We start from the raw sequence: 17122 nt of genomic DNA on the forward strand, positions 1-17122 counted from the left end.
GATGGGCTGAAGTGCCTCTTCTGCACACGCTCGCTCTCTCCTGCAGTCGCTCACGCTCTCCCGCACAGACTCTCTCTCTCCCACAAACATTCTCTCCCTCCTGCACACGCTTGGCAGAAACAAAGGAATGAGATAGACACAAACCACTTATGGGAGTATTTATCAGTCTCCTGGCTGTGGTGGTTAACAGATTAACATATGGAAGTGAAAATCAGGCAGGCTTCGAAGACGGGTGATTTTGTAATTGTGTGTTCTCAGAAAGAACACAGCTGGCAGGGGTGATAGGTCAGATAATTGCAGGCCGGCAGCTTGTCATTTCCCATCCATTCATTTGAATGAGCGTTCCTTTCTGCGATTGCCCAATTAAAGAATTAGGGTTCAGAACTTTCATCTCAATTGCGAGAGAAATAGTTGTACTAATTTTATTTAAAAAGGAGAATATTTTGAATGAATACATTTCAGAAAGTTAGCCGGAGTTATCCATGTCTTCCAACCAAAATCAGGGGCTGGTTTAGCTCACTCGGCTAAATCGCTGGCTTTTAAAGCAGACCAAGCAGGCCAGCAGCACGGTTCGATTCCCGTACCAGCCACCCCGGACAGGCGCCGGAATGTGGTGACTAGGGGCTTTTCACAGTAACTTCATTGAAGCCTACTCGTGACAATAAGTGATTTTCATTTCATTTCATTCTCAAAAGGAGGGTAATGAAAAAAAATCTGACAAACATTATCAATGGTGTATCAGGAAGAATGAGTGATAAAGGAGACGATAGGACAGATTTAGGTCAAAGTGAACACTTTTCCACAGTCTTCTTTGATGCAATTGCAGAAAAGGGAGATATAATATAGAGGGTACAAGGAAGACAAGGATAGAAATTGAAAAAAAACTTGCAAACACACAGCTTGCAGTATTGAAACCAGAGAAATACCCCAGCCGATCTCTACCTGAGGTTGGCAAAGTATGTTTTGCTGGCATGTTTGCCAACTCCAATTGGACCGTGTTCATCATGTAGCCAGCTGGGTCGAAATGCCATTACAATCTTCTCATATCATTGGTCACCGAATACATCAACATTCAGCGAGGGCAACTCCAATCCGATACAGTCCGGTGACCACTTTAGCCATTGTTCAGTTTCACTGGGGATGCCAACTAGTGCTGGAGGTTTCATCACATGACCTATCAGCTTCAACTACCCCAATCCCACACCTCTGCCATTAGCTAGCCAACAGGTTCATCCTTGTGGCCTTCCCACACCATTTGGAAAGTGTGCAGAAAGAGCAATTACCTGATTGGATGACACTTGACCATCAATCAAACAGCCTTTTTGCCCCCAACTCAAATGTTATTTTTCTGGTGCCATGATGACTTTTCTCCTGGATTGCTTGGAACAGTGCATAGGAGATGAATATTGAATTTCGGGGATGCTGGGACAATCTCGTAACATTGGCAAGTTTAGCCGTCGACAAGGAATGAGCCCATGAGGATTGGGAGATTGGGCAAGGATTGCCTTCCATTTTGAACAGACCAAGCTGCTAAAGCAGGTTCTTAGTGTTTAATCACAATAACAATTCATTCCAGAAACGTTACCATGATAATGCTGCAAGTGCTGTTTGTTGATTGGTTGTCAGCAAGTGTTGTACCGTTGCATGGGTCCTCAATATCTTTAACAATGCACTGTGTGTCTTTATTCAGTCTGGTGAGCCAGCTGTTTCCAAAGTCAATGGGTGACAAAGCCTCTTCTCCACCCGGCAACCTATCACAGAGAAGCAATCCACTGTTAGTGGCCATTAACTCACGCAACTTCACTGTATGAATTTGAGACTAGTAATTTAAGTTAGAGATTGCCATGAAAATTTCAGTTTACAGTGAAGGGAATGTCAATATCACCCTATGCTGGGGAGTTTTAGCATCCTAACAGGGTGGCACGGTGGCACAGTGGTTAGCACTGCTGTCTCACAGCTCCAGGGACCCTGGTTCGTTTCTGACTTCGGGTGACTGTGTGACGTTTGTACGTTCTCCTCGTGTCTCTGTGGGTCTCCTGCAGGTGCCCCAGTTCCCTCCCACAGTCCAAAGATGTGCAGGTTCGGTGAATTGGCCATGCTAAATTGCCCTTTAGTGTTCAACGGTCAAGTGGGATTACAGGGATAGGGCACAAGATTGGACCAAGATAAGATGCTCTTTTGGAGGGTCAGCGCAGGCTCAATGGGCTGACTGACCTCTTTCTGGACTGTAGAGATTCTATGAGAGCAGTATGGCAGTGGAATACATTTATTCATTTCAAACCAGCTGTACCAGGTCAGGTATAACACAAGGACAATGCAGAATAAAACCCCATCTACACTGTCCCATCAACACTGCTGGATCAGATACTATTATATGTGTTTAGGTTTTTTACTTTGGACAGCCAATTCTTTGCTTTCCCAGAAAATAGGCAAGTCTTGGTTACAAATGATGGCTAGTGGACATAGCTAGGGGTGGATGCTTCATACAGTAGGAAATCCAATACCTCAATTGCACTGGTGTATCAATGCAGACCGGTACACCAAGTGAGTGGAAGCACAATGGAGTCCAGTTAATTTTGTGCTTAAGACCTTTTGCTCAAGCAGCCAATTGAAGGATGGCCTGAATTTAGGGACAAGAAGAGAAAATACTGCACAATATCAGCAGGTCTGACAGCATCTGTGGAGAGAGAAGGAACCTACTGTTTTGAGTCTGGATGACTCTGTCAGTCAAAGCTGACAAAGGGAAGTTGGACAGTCTCCAGAACTAGGCACTAGATTTTCTGCTTGGAATGGGTAGATGGGTGCTGGAGATACACTTAGCAATGGCAAGTAAATAAGGCATCCTTCTACTGACCCCACAAATTCCAGTGGGTTCAGCATTGGAGAACACTGTTTGGCATAATGTACTGGGATTGTGAGTAAGGAACTTTCGTGCCTGCACTTAATCTGTTCTGCATCTGACATCAGAATACTTGTTGGGACAATGTAGAGTTTTAATTGTCAACCTGAAAATGCCTGTTGCCAACACTGGATGGAAATGAAGGATAACATTTTATCAAAGCACTGATATTGCCCAAGCGGGATGATTGCAAAGCTCAAGCAAAATTTGAAGACTCGGACATTTTTCGAGCCGGTTCCTCAGCTCAACATCCCAATAGGGAAAGGCACTGCACAAGACAGAAATGGTCAGCAATAGGCGTACAACACTGTAGCCCTGACCTCCAAACATACGTCCTGTGAGCACAGCTCCTCTACTGGGAAAATGATGCCACAGAATTTGCCCTTGTGCTACCGTTAGGCTATCAAACATTATTTGATGATCAATTAAGCAGAAATTTGAGCTGTTCTGGGGTGATCAACGTAAGCAACTGAGATGCATTTCCCTTAGGTTCCAGCAGAAGACAACAGCACCGGTCGACCGAGTTGTGATAGCCAATGCCACATGCTTGACTCACCCCAGAGACCAGAGGAACAATCCAACCCACCCATCTGCAAACTGACAAGATTGGGTGGAATGCTGGTTTTAAATTCAATCTGGTTTTACTCTGCGTTGATGTCAAGGGACAGCAATATTGAATGGGATGTAAAACCAGCATTCCACAGACCTCGTATGATTCTGTTCCAAACCCCACCCTAAGCCCCCAAGGTGTTCAAATGGTCTCAGCTTCACTGCTCTGAGACATGCACATGCACACCATCACTTACACAAAATCATCTGATGAGTTTCCATTAAAATTGCCACACAGTCCACACATTCTTGATTGCAACGATTCCGTGACATGGATTTCTACAAAACTTTTCCCATCCCAGGTGATACTAAGGCCTTCCGGCAACTTCAGAATTGCATAGAGTCCTGTTGAAAAGAAGCACCAGAAACAATTTACCTCGAGCAACTCAGCTGGATATCGCTGTAACCTTGTATATTAATTTCCTTGTACATTGTGCGGCATGATAGCACAGTGGTTAGCACTGTTGCTTCACAGCGCCAGGGTTCCTGGTTCAGTTCCTGGCTTTGGTCACTCTCTGTGCGGAGTCTGCACGTTCTCCCCGTGTCTGCGTGGGTTTCGGCCGGGTGCTCCGGTTTCCTCCCACAAGTCCCGAAAGATGTGCTTGTTAGGTGAATTGGACATTCTGAATTCTCCCTCTGTGCACTCGAACAGGCGCCGGAATGTAGCGATTAAGGGATTTTCACAGTAACTTCATTGCATTGTTAATGTAAGCCTACTTGTCGCACTAATAAAGATTATTATAATTTTCTCTCACAGTGCTGGGACCAGAGTATTGGTAAATGTAACAATTCTGCAGGGCTTTCCAAAGACAGGAAGCACTCAGTCATGCTTTCCATTTTAAACTAGTGGGAATCTCTGGCTAAAGAATAGGAACACATAAGAAATAGAAGCAGGGATAGACCATATGGCTACTCGAGTTTGCCCCACTGTTCAATTTGATCATGCTATTGTTTTGCCTCATTTTCCTGCCTTCTCCCCATATCTTATTGAATGCTATTTTGAAATTCAAATGTACTACCTTCCCTTCATACATGCTACCAGTTACACAGTTACATCCTCAAAAACTATTACATTTGTTAAACATGATTTACCTTTTGTAAAACAATGTTCATTTTGTCTGATCATACTATGATTTGTTAATACTTATTTAATGATAGATTCCAGTATTTTCCCGATGACTGATGTCAGGTTAACTGGCCTACTGTTAGATAGATAGATAGATAGAACAGTACAGCACAGAACAGGCCCTTCGGCCCTCAATGTTGTGCCGAGCCATGATCACCCCACTCAAACCCACGTATCCACCCTATACCCGTAACCCAACAACCCCCCCAGTTTTACTCTCGTTCCCGGTTTACTCTCTCCATCTTTTTTTGAACAGCAATGTTACATTCGCTACCTTCCAATCTGCTGGGACTGTTCTGGAACGTAGCAAATATTCAAAACTCAAAACCAGCACCTCCACATCTCTGAGTCATAGATTAGAACATAGAACATAGAACATTACAGCGCAGTACGGGCCCTTCGGCCCTCGATGTTGTGCCGACCCGTGAAACCATCTGAAGCCTATCTGACCTACACTATTCCATTTTCATCCATATGTCTATCCAGTGACCACTTAAATGCCCTTAAAGTTGGAAAGTCTACTACTGTTGCAGGCTGGGCGTTCCACACCCCTACTACTCTCTGAGTAAAGAAACTGCCTCTGACATCTGTCCTATATCTACCACCCCTCAATTTAAAGCTATGTCCCCTCGTGTTGGTCATCACCATCCGAGGAAAAAGACTCTCACTGTCCACCCTATCTAACCCTCTGACTATCTTATATGTCTCCATTAAGTCACCTCTCAGCCTTCTCCTCTCTAATGAAAACAACCTCAAGTCCCTGAGCCTTTCCTCATAAGACCTTCCCTCCATACCAGGCAACATCCTAGTAAATCTCCTCTGAACCCTTTCCAAAGCTTCCACATCCTTCCTATAATGTGGTGACCAGAACTGCACGCAGTACTCCAGGTGTGGCCGCACCAGAGTTCTGTACAGCTGCAGCATGACCTTGTGGCTCCGAAACTCAATCCCCCTACTGATAAAGGCTAGCACACCATATGCCTTCTTAACAGCCCTATTGTTGTTTAACTAACAGCAAGTTAGCTAGGCTCATTGACCTGTCCCATCCCAGTCACTTTTCAGTTTATTTCCCTTCAGTTGCTTATCCTATCGTAATTCTTTTGAAAGACATGACCGAATCTGCCTCCACCACCTTTTCAAGGAGTGCATTCCAGATCGTAGCCACTCTGTATAACTGAATTCCCTCATCCCTGGAAATATTCTTGTAATTCTTTTCTGGGCTCTTGCCTTCACATCTTTGTTATTCTTTCCTGGATTGTGGGTGTTGCTGACTGCCTCAGCGTTTAGTGAGTCAACCGCATTGTTGTAGGCTTGGAGTCACATTTAGGCCAGACCAGGTAATGATGACAGATTTCCTTTCCTAAAGGGACCTGGTTAACCAGACGGGTTTTTACAACAATTGGCAATGGTTTCATGGTCATGATTAGCTGCCCTGTTGGTACACAAACCCAGAGCATTACCCTGGGTCCCTGGATTACTAGTCCATTGACAATTCCACAATGCCACTGCCTCTCCCTGAACATGCTAATATCCAGAATTAGAAACAATACTTCAGATTAGGCTGTACCTGTGCTTCACAGAAATTCATCATAACTTGCTTACTTTTGTAGTCTATGCCTCTATTTATAAAGTTCAGGATCCCAACTGCCTTTGAAATCATTTTCTCAAGCCCGTATAAATTCATTTCTCTCTGTTCCTGTACCCTTTTTAGAATTAGATAGTCTATATTGCCTCTCTGAATTTCTATCCACCAAAATGTATCACTTTGCACTTCTCCATGCTAAATGTAATCATCCATCCGTCTGCCCATTCCACTAGACCTTGTCTTCTTGATGTTTATCACTGGCCTCCTCACACTTCACAATATCCTTAGCTTTGACATCGACAAATGTTGAAATTGTGCCCTGTACACCCAAGTCTAAGTCATGAATATTGATCCAGGAAAGCAATGGCCCTATTACCAATCCCTGAGGAACATCACTGTATACCGACCTCCAGACTGAAAAAAAACTGCTCACCTCGACTCACTGTTTCCAGTCTCTCAGTCAAATTTGTATCCATGCTGCCGATGTACCTTTAATTCCATGGGCTTAACGTTGCTACCAAGCCACATCAGCCACATTACTCTTTCTGTTGCCTCATCAAAATACTTGATCAAGTTAGTTAAACATTATTTGGCTTTAATAAATCCATGCTGACTTTCCTGAATGAATTTACCTTTGCCAGTGACTGTTAATTTTGTCCTGAAATACCATTTCTAAAAGCTTAAAACTGACAAGGGTACAGCATTTTTTGTTCTTCGGTCATCTGATACCACTCATGTATATCTGTGGAGGACTGGAAGATTATAACTAGTATCATTTTGCTGAGCATCCTCGAATGCATCCCATCTGATCCTGGTGACTTATCAATTTAAGGTACTGCCAGTCTTTCTAATACCTCCCCTTTCACTGTGACTTTGGCAGCACATTCTTCCTTGGAAAAGACAGATGTAAAGCACCCATTCAGAGCTCAGTGCTACCTGCCTTTCCCAATGCGTTCTGTATCTTGTTTCTCCTTTCTAGTGCTGCATCCTGTTTCTTACCCATCCAAATTAGTTTAAACCCTCTCCGACAGCAACAACAAGGATGCAGATCCCTGCTTTGTGGAGGTACAAATTATTTGCACAGGATTCTGTTTGGTTCAGAGCCTGAAATGGTGGGATGAGAGCATGAATATTAGTGATGAAATAATATACTGTTTAGGGCTGGATAATGACTGATATAATTATTAAAAATCTAACAGGCTTAGCACAGGGTCGTTCATAGTTGAAAATCGCTTCTCAAATAAACGCTTGCAGTTCTACTCAGCGAGGTTCAATTAAAAGACATTTGTGCTGTTTATTCACATTCAGAATATGAACATAACGTTCAAGGATCAAGATCAGCACAGTTTGTACTTAACGACACAAAATAAGTGAGGAGGACTTGGGAACTCAGACTGGAATATATGAACATCACATGCATTTGGTACAGTCAGGCTGCAAAGATATTTGAAAATTAGTTCAAGTCTTTTAGAAATCAATATGCTAGCGGGTGGCATGGTGGCTCAGTGGTTAGTACTGCTGCCTCAAGATGGTGAGGACCTTTGTTCGATCCTGCCCTAGGTCACTGTCCATGTGGAGTTTGCACATTCTCCCCATGTCGGCGTGGGGCTCATCCCCACAACCCAAAGATGTGCAGGGTAGGTGGATTGGCCACGCTAAATTGCCCCTTAATAGGGAAAAAAAGAATTGGGGACTTTAAATTTATTTTTTAAAAAGATGGAGGTGATGGGTGCCCAGGATTTAGTCCAGGGGAAGATTTGGAAGTATGAACTCGGCAACACATACAATGTGGAGTTAGGAAAGCCAGCAAGGAGGCACTTGAGAGATCAAAAAAATGAAGGTGTGGATAAGAACTTTGGCAATCATTTCTTTCTTTATCAATATAGAGTACCCAATTCATTTTTTTCCAATTAAGGGGCAATTTAGCATGATCAATCCACCTATCCGGCACATCTTTTGGGTTGTGGGGGAAAAACCCATGCAGACACAGGGAGAATGTGCAAAGTCCACATGGACAGTGACCCAGAGCCGGGAGCGAACCTGGGACCTCGGCGCCATGAGGCAGCAGGGCTAACCACTGCACCACTGTGCTGCCCCCGAGCTTTGGCAATCATAATAGAGAGTTGGTGAAGGAAAGAAAGCGAAAAACACGTGCATTTATATATAGCCTTTCATTGCTCCAGGAAGTCCCAAAGTGCTTCAAAACCAATGAAGTACATTTGAATTGCAATCGTTGTTGTATTATAAGAAACACAGCAGCCAATTTGAGTGAAGAAAGTCCCACAAATGGTATCCACTTTAATAATGAGTGGATAATCTGATTTACATGTTGCTTGAAGGACTGATGTTGGGTGTCATGGGAATGTCCCTTTAAGAAATGTTTTTGTCTCATCACATGGCTTCAGTGATGTCATTGTGTGGATGGAGCTGGTTTGTGGCTATGTGTGAGTTTTACGTTCGTTCGGAGATTTGGACTGGTTTGAACTGCACAGGATGGCCAAGGATGAGATAGTCCTCATCTGAGACAAGGAGAGTTTAAAAGCTGTTCTAGACTGCCTGGTAACCTAAAAGAGATCATTGCTTTCTGGAAATAATTCAAGTCTGCTGTTTGAAAAGTGGAACAAAGTATCAATGACAAGTGAGAATGTTGTATGCTGGGCCACACCTTTGAAAAGTGGATTTTGTTATTGTCAAGGGGTAATTCATTAAGGGTTATACATAGATTACTGTAGCTGCGTGGGGTCTTTACGTTTGTAATTGATAAAAATTCTTGCTGGGTGTGTTTATACAAATGTTAACTAAATTCCTAGAATAAAGCTTGCTTTTTTGATTAAAAGCATCAAAGAAGTCCATTGAATAACAGCTGAAAGGAAGGCTCTTATGCTCATCCCAACCAAATTCAACATAAAGGTTGTAGGTTAGGTTTATCTGGTCATGCCATGGGGTCGTTTACAAATATGTGAGAGAGCGGATAGGACTTCAGTTTAAAATCTCATCCTACATTACAATAGTGCTATCCTGCAAAAGTACTCGATCAGCTAGAAGTCACTTTGGGATATCTGGACACTATATAAAGTAAACCAGTCTTTCTTTTATCTCCAACAAGGCAGCATTCTCCTCGTACTAAAGTGTCAGCCTGTGTTATGTGTTCAAGTATCTTGAGTAGAATTTGAACCCAAGCCCAGTATCAGGCCCTGGCTCAGTTGGTTCAACTCTTGCCGCTGAGCTAGTAGATATTGGTGTCAAGTCCCACTCCATGACTTTTGAGCACAAAAATTAAAGCTGACACTTTGGTGCAGTACTGAGTGAGTGCTGCACTGTTAGAGGTACCGTCTTTCAAATGAGATGTTAAATAAGGGTCCGTCTGCACTCTCTGGTGGATGCAATTGTAAAAGGTCCCATGGCGCTCTTTCCGAGAAGAATGGATTTCTCCCACTGTTGAAGTCATTAATCATCCCTTAATCAACAGCACAAAAAACAGATTGTCTGATCATTCTCACATTGCTGTTTGTGGGAGCTTGCTGTGCACAAAGTGGCTGTCAAATCTGCTTCATCACAACAATGACTTCACTTCAAAAGAGCCAGAATGTGTCAAAATGGATGGCTGGATATTCCACCAATTCAAATGTTGCCACCAAATCTGTGGCACAATTGAGTTACATATCTGAGAGTTCCCACCTCTCTAATCCTGTTCATTTCTCCACTGCGGGAGGTGAATACCTGAATGCTGAATTGAGATATCTGTTTCATCAATGTAAGGAAGTTCCACGTCTGTGTTGTCAACTCGAACCTGACTCCGATCCGAAAGTTCAATGGTTCTATTTTCAATCTGTACAATCAGGGCCTTTGTCCCAGGCTTAGGAGAACTGTCTCTCCATTTACTCTGGTACACTACCTGAGGAAAACAAATAGTTATCAGAATTCAATCATGACTTATTCTGTGTGGGTTAACAAATTTAATTTGCATGTGTGCTCATTAAAATCCAATGGAAATTTCCCCTTAATTGGAAAAAAAAGCTGGGTTCTCTAAATTTATATTAAAAAAAAGAAAACCAGTGGAAAATAACTGACGTGGTATATTTGTGCACTCATGTTGAGTCATGTTTTAGCCGTAGACTCTGTTTGGAGGAGGTGGTTTAGAACCGAGGTTCCACACGAGACAGGGGCTGTGAAGAGGATGTGGATGCAATGATTGGGAGTGGAGCTAGAGGTGGGGCCTGGGTTAATGTCTGGAAAGGTTGGCCAAGGGAAAGGCATATCGGGTTGGGTGGTGTCGGATTCATGGTGAGAGGATTGGAAACGCTCGAAATAGAACTTTTCTGGGACTGCCCACCACTCAGCAAGTAATGTTCTTGATGGCAACGGATATATATGCTGCTATCTATCCACAACACAATATATGGCTTCACACCAAGTGTCTGAGAGTTCCAGTGGATTGTGAGTGATCTGATAGCAGCAGTTTAGCAGAGAACAACCCTTTTACCATCTTTGACCTGGAGCAGGTGCGTGTCCCTTCCTGATAACAATTCCAATCTTCAATGCCCACTTTACAGAGACTTTGGGCTGGATTCTCTGATTTTGAGGCTATATCTCCACTCCGGCATGGGTACAGTGTCGTTTTAGGCCTGAGAAAATGGGGTAAAACAGCCACTGATCCTCCGTTTGGCCGTGGGCTAGCATGCCGGCAGCGTAGAGCACCCGCCTCTCGCTGCCGATGTGGCCCAGAGAATTGCCGGGTCCGTGGCTGCGCATGCGCATGGTGGTGGCCTGCAGCGGCCACATCGTGCTACATGGCGGCAGCCGCTTGCAGACCTGGCCCGCGAAATAGTGCCCCCCACTTTAGCCGGCTTGCGCGCCCCGGACCACCACCGCCCCTCCCCCCTCCCCTCCAACAGTGCCCCCAGCCCCTGATAAAGTCCCCCCGACCGTGGATCGGCCCTCCCCCAACTATGGTGGCGCTGGACTGAGTCTGCAGCTGCCATGACAAGTTCTCGTCAGGATGGGACCATGAGAAACCCACGCCATCGGGAACTTGGCCGGTCGGGGGCACAGCATCAGGGAGCAGGCCTCAGGCAATGTCCTGAGAGCGTCGATACGTCGCACAGCATGCTCACAGAGTACGCCACTTTGGAGGGAGCGGAGCATAGCGAAAGCGACACCGCCCCCGATTTGATCGGGAACTGTAATTCTCCGGCCGATCGCTGAATACGATTTAGCCGTCGCCGACCAGAGAATCCAGCCCCTTGTCTTTAAGGTGGGAAACCTGTCCAAAGATGCCTGACAGTGATGATTAATGATGACTTCAGGTCTGATTCTCATTATTGCATTCAGTGTACTGGACCAAGTCAAACTACCAAATTCTCAGCCCTCTGTTCACGGCGCATACAAAATATTCTCATAACCAGAGTAGAAAATCAGTGTGGGTAGGAATGCAAAAGTGTGATATTTTATTATCCCCTCTTCCACATCCTACCCTATTTAGGATCCTGCTGACTGTAATGGGAATAGCGGGCAACCAATACCATACCACCTATGCTCCCATCCAAATCCTCAATGTTTTGTTTAAGCAGTGGTGTCAAAGAGATCCACAATAGCGTTCACATGGCTAGAGAAGATCTCTCAAAATTGTATGGAAAGTGCTGGATGAGGGATTTGCTTCGGGGACAGGTTCTGCAATACCTTGAGGCATTTTTTCCAGATTTACCTTAAAGACTGCTCCCTGTGCACTCCTTTGTTTGATTCTTTTAACTTCAGTTCTACTTTTTCTTAAACTCAAAATCGCAGCTCTTGCTTCTGAGGGTTATTTTCTCTTCATTTTCTTTTCCTACATATTTATAAACTTATGACTGTCCAAGCCAATTCATGTTTGCTCTACGTCTGTCCCTCAGGGTCTGGCGATATCTATTTGCCCAAACAAGCATTTGGATGACTATTTGTCTCTTTCAGATATCAATTAAAACTAAATACTCACAGGTTGGACGTGTCAGCATATGGATTTTGTCCTCATCGCCATTGTGGTGGCTTGAGGCAATACTGCAGAGGCTCTTGGTATAAACAAACTGAGTTTCGCAACTTAAGATTGGTGGAGTAGTCGTTGAGGTAGAGAGCTGTTGCAGGCTGCAAAGAGACATTGATAGGATGCAGAGCTGGGCCGAAAAATGGCAGATGGAGTTTAACCCTGAAATGTGCGAGGTGATTCATTCCGTGAAGAAGGCCTATTGTGTGTTTGTGTTTATTGACAGGGTGCTTGAGTTCAAGAGCCGTGGGGTTATGCTGCAACTGTACAGGACCCTGGTGAGACCACATTTGGAGTATTGTGTGCAGTTCTGGTCACCTCACTATAGGAAGGATGTGGAAGCATTGGAAAAAATGCAAAGGAGATTACCCAGGATGCTGCCTGGTTTGGAGGATAGGTCTTATGAGGAAAGGTTGAGGAAGCTAGGGCTTTTCTCTTTGGAGCAGAGGAGGATGAAAGGCGACTTAATAGAGGTTTATAAGATGATGAGGGGGATAGATAGAGTGGATGTTCAGAGACTATTTCCTCGTGTGGATGTAGCTGTTACACGGGGCATAACTGTAAGGTTCAGGGTGGGAGATATAGGAGTGATGTCCGAGGTAGGTTCTTTACTCAGAGAGTGGTTAGGGTGTGGAATGGACTGCCTGCTGTGATAGTGGAGTCGGACACTTTAGGAACTTTCAAGCGGTTATTGGATAGGCACATGGAGCACACCAGAATGACAGGGAGTGGGATAGCTTGATCTTGGTTTCAGACAAGGCTCGGCACAACATCGAGGGCCGAACGGCCTGTTCTGTGCTGTACTGTTCTATGTTCTATTGTTATCACAGTGGGGTGTCTTTTTTAAAAAATGTTTCTATTGAGATTTTGTAGTGTACAGAACAAGGATACGTATGGACATACATTAGGAGACAAAAGATAAAGAAAAATATTTACACATTGGTTTGTTTCTATAATTTACATCAGTCGTCTTACATTATTTACAGTAGTGGTTAAGGTTCCCTGTTTTTCGTTCCCCAGTAGTTTTGCACTTCTGGCTGTTCTCTTGTTCTCCCTCCCACTTTCCTTCCTGCCCCCACTCTATTTCAAGCCTGAAGTCCTTCTCCCACTTCTTTCTTGTCTTGTCTAGTTGGGTGCCAACCCTCCCTAGTGGTCGCCCATACATGTCGCCACAGTGCCCTTTCCCCAAGGTGTCCACATCCATTAGGTCCTGTTGTGTGATTATTGTGGTGGTCATGGGTACATCCCCATTTCCCTTTGCAGGAAGTTTTTGATATGCAGATACGTTAGTACGTTCCCCCCCTGTCAGCTGGAATTTTTCTGTCAGTTCCTTGAGCGTTGTTAGCCTGTTGTTGGTGTAGAAATTGTTGGCAACATGGTAGCACAAGAGGATAGCACTGTGGCTTCACAGCGCCAGGGTCCCAGGTTCAATTCCCCACTTGGGTCACTGTGTGGAGTTTGCACTTTCTCCCTGTGTCTGCGTGACCACAACGGTGAGGAGGGGTAATTGGGTTACGGGGATAGGGTGGAAGTGAGGGCTTAAGTGTGTCGGAGCAGACTCGATGGGCTGAACGGCCTCCTTCTGCACTGTATGTTCTGTGTTCTATGTTCTATAAATCCCTAACTGTCAGCGTCCCTCCGTCCAGTCTCCACCTTTTGAAGGTGACGTCCACGGTTGCCGGCGTGAACCTGTGGTAGTTGCAGATGGGGGCCTTGTCAGACGTTTTGGTTAACCCGAAATGCTGTCGCAGTTGGTTCCACGACCGGAGTGTTGCTATCACCACTGGGCTTGTTGAATATTTATTAGGTGGGGATGGGAGTGCCGCCGTGGCTAGGGCCCAGAGGGAGGTCCCTCTGCGCGAGCCCCCCTCCATAACCACCCACTCAGCTTCTGGCTCCTTTATCCACCTCTTTACTCTCATCGTGGTCGCTGCCCAGTGGTAATATTGTAGGTTTGGGAGGGCTAGGTCTCCCCCATGGATCTCATTCTCTGCAGTATTCTCTTTTGGATCCTTGCATTCACATAGAGTGAGACTCTGAGCTCTCTGTGTCCTCTCTGGATCCTCTTCCAATTATTTACCGCCCTAAGCGCGATCTCCAGTGGTTTGATTGCTAGAGCAAACAGCAGCGGGATCATCGGGCATTCTGCCCTCTGTGCAGCTGGAAGTACTTAGATCTGGTGGTATTTGTCCATATGCTCGCTGTGGGAGCACTGTAGAGAAGTTTTACCAAGGAGGTAAACCCCCCTCCAAGCCCGAACCACACCAGTACCGCTATGAGATACTTCTATTCAATTCTGTCGAAGGCCTTATCTGCGTCCAGGGAGATGATCACCTCGGCTGATCAGGGGTTATGGGGCGAAGGCAGGAGAATGGGGATGAGAAAATTTTAGCCATGATTGAATGGCGGAGCAGACTCAATGGGCCAACTGGCCTAATTATTCTGCTCCTATGTCTTATGGTCTTATGGGTGTTCTCTCCCGGATGGGGTCATGATCACTTTCAGCAGGCATCTGATGTTCGATTTTAGCTGTCTACCCTTGACAAAACCTGTCTGGTCTTCTGCCACCACCTCTGGTACGCAGTCCTCCAGTCTCCTGGCTAGGATCTTGCCAATATTTTTGCGTCTGCGTTTAATAATAATAATCTTTATTATTGTTACAAGTAGCCATACATTAACACTGCAATGAAGTTACTGTGGCGCCTGTTCGGGTTCACAGAGGGAGAATTCAGAATATCCAAATTACCTAACAGCACGTCTTTCAGGACTTGTGGGAGGAAACCGGAGCACCTGGAGGAAACCCACGCAGACACAGGGAGAACATGCAGACTCCGCACAGACAGTGACCCAAGCTGGGAATCGAACCCGGGACCTCGGCCTGTGAAGCAACAGTGATAACCACTGTGCTACCGTGCCGCGGGTTTAGCAGCGAGATGGATCTGTAGGTAGCACGGTGGTTAGCATAATTGCTTCACAGCTCCAGGGTCCCAGGTTCAGTTCCCGGCTGGGTCACTGTCTGTGTGGAGTCTGCACGTCCTCCCCGTGTGTGCGTGGGTTTCCTCCGGGTGCTCCGGTTTCCTCCCACAGTCCAAAGATGTGCGGGTTAGGTGGATTGGCCATGCTAAAATTGCCCGTAGTGTCCTAAAAAGTAAGGTTAGCGGGGGGCAGGCAGGGGGGGGGGGGGGGTTGTTGGGTTATGGGTATAGGGTGGATACGTGGGTTTGCGTGGGGTGACCATTGCTCGGCACAACATCGAGGGCCGAAGGGCCTGTTCTGTGCTGTACTGTTCTATGTTCTATGTCTGTTGGGTCTTTGGCTTTCTTAGGTATTAATGAGATTGAAGCTTGTGCTAGCATAGGCAGCAGGGGGCCCCTCGCCAGTGAATCTATGAACATCACCCACAGGTGCAAGGCCAGAGCCCTCGCAAATCTTTTGTAGAAGTCCGCCAGGAAACTGTCTGGTCTCGGTGCCTTCCACGCCTGCATGAAGTTGATGCTCTCCATGACTTCTCCTAGTTCTAGCAGTGCTTCCAGCCCCGTTTCCTATCCTCCCCCACAACTGGCATGTCCTGTCCATCGAGGAACTACTTCACCCTCAAGTCCCCTGCTGGGGTCTCGGACGTGTACAACCCCCGATAGTCGGTCTCGAATGTCTTGTTGACCTTTTTGGGCTCTGCAACTAAGATGCTTTTGCGATCGTTAATCTGGACTACTTCCCTCATGACTGCCTGCTTTCTCAACTGGTGGGCCAGCAGGTGGTTGGCTTCAACTCCATGCTGCTACAGGGTCCCCTGCGCCTGGAGGAGTTGGTGTACTGCTTTCCTCGTGGAGAGCAGGTCAAAGCCCATCTGTAGCTTTTTCCTCTCCGCTAGGAGCTCTAAGGTTAGGACCTCGGAATATTGCCGGCCTACTTCCATTATGGAGTCGACCAGCTGCTGCCTGGCCACCCTCTCTTCCCTATCTCTCCGTGCTTTATACGTGATAATGTCTCTCCTGATCACAGCCTTCAGCACCTCCCAGAACATGGAGGGCGAGACGTCCCCATTCTGGTTATTAGTGACATATTCGTCTGTGGCCTGTGATATTTTCTCAGAAAGTCTTATCAGCCAGGATGGCCATGTCCAACCTCAATAGCCCCTCTCTAACCTCACATCCAAGTAGTGAGGAGCGAGGTCGGAGATTACAATGGCAGGATTTTCCACTCTTATTAGCCCTGGATGCACCCATTTTCCCACGACAAAGAAGTCGATCTGTGAAAATACATTGTGTACCTGGGAGAAGAAGAACTCCTTCTCCCCTGGGTGGGTGAACCGCCATGGGTCCACAGTCCCACCTGCTCCTTATATAGGCTGAGATTCTTTGCCATGTTGGAGGTCTTCTCCATTTTGGGATTCAACTTGTCTGTCTGTGGGTCCAGTACACAGTTACAAACCCCCCCCCCCCCCCCATGACCAGTCGGTGTGTGTCTAACTCGGGGATTTCTGCCATGATCTTCTTTATAAACTTCGTGTCGTCCCAGTTGGGAACGTACACATTCACCAGGACTACCGGTGCCCCGTCCAGGACACCACTGACCCTGATGTACAGTCCCCGTATCCATAACCATCCTTGTCGCCGTAAACACAGTCCTCTTATTTAACAATATGGCTACCCCCCTGGCCCTTGTCCCAAAGCAGGAATGATAGGTCTGTCCCACCCAGCCCTTCCTTACCCGCAGTCGGTCCTTCTCCCTCAGATGCATCTCTTGGAGGAAAATTATGTCACCTTTCAAACTTTACAGATGGGCAAAGACTCTGGATCTTTTCACTGGGCCGTTAAATCCCCTGATGTTCCAGGTGATTATCCTGATTGGGGGGGGGGGGGGGGTTGTCCTCCTGCTCCTGCTGGA

At 46.0% G+C, this 17122-nt stretch overlaps 1 protein-coding gene across 11 annotated transcripts in view; it reads right to left on the reverse strand.

The window, feature by feature from the left end:
* The window catches only part of LOC119971661 (von Willebrand factor C and EGF domain-containing protein-like), a 490550-nt gene that overhangs the window by 33505 nt on the left and 439923 nt on the right, over positions 1-17122 (reverse strand). For 9 of the 11 annotated variants that reach the window (XM_038807512.1, XM_038807510.1, XM_038807514.1 and 6 more), the window contains 3 exons: positions 9940-10114; positions 3706-3853; positions 1586-1751 (listed from right to left, as the gene is read on the reverse strand). In XM_038807512.1, coding sequence (XP_038663440.1) covers positions 1586-1751; positions 3706-3853; positions 9940-10114 — 489 coding nt within the window. Of the gene's footprint in view, positions 1-1585; positions 1752-3705; positions 3854-9939; positions 10115-17122 lie in introns of those variants that run through there. The other 2 variants (XR_005461887.1, XR_005461886.1) reach the window with 2 other exon arrangements.

The sequence above is a fragment of the Scyliorhinus canicula genome, chromosome 9 (assembly GCF_902713615.1).
Source record: "Scyliorhinus canicula chromosome 9, sScyCan1.1, whole genome shotgun sequence".
NCBI lineage: Eukaryota > Metazoa > Chordata > Chondrichthyes > Carcharhiniformes > Scyliorhinidae > Scyliorhinus > Scyliorhinus canicula.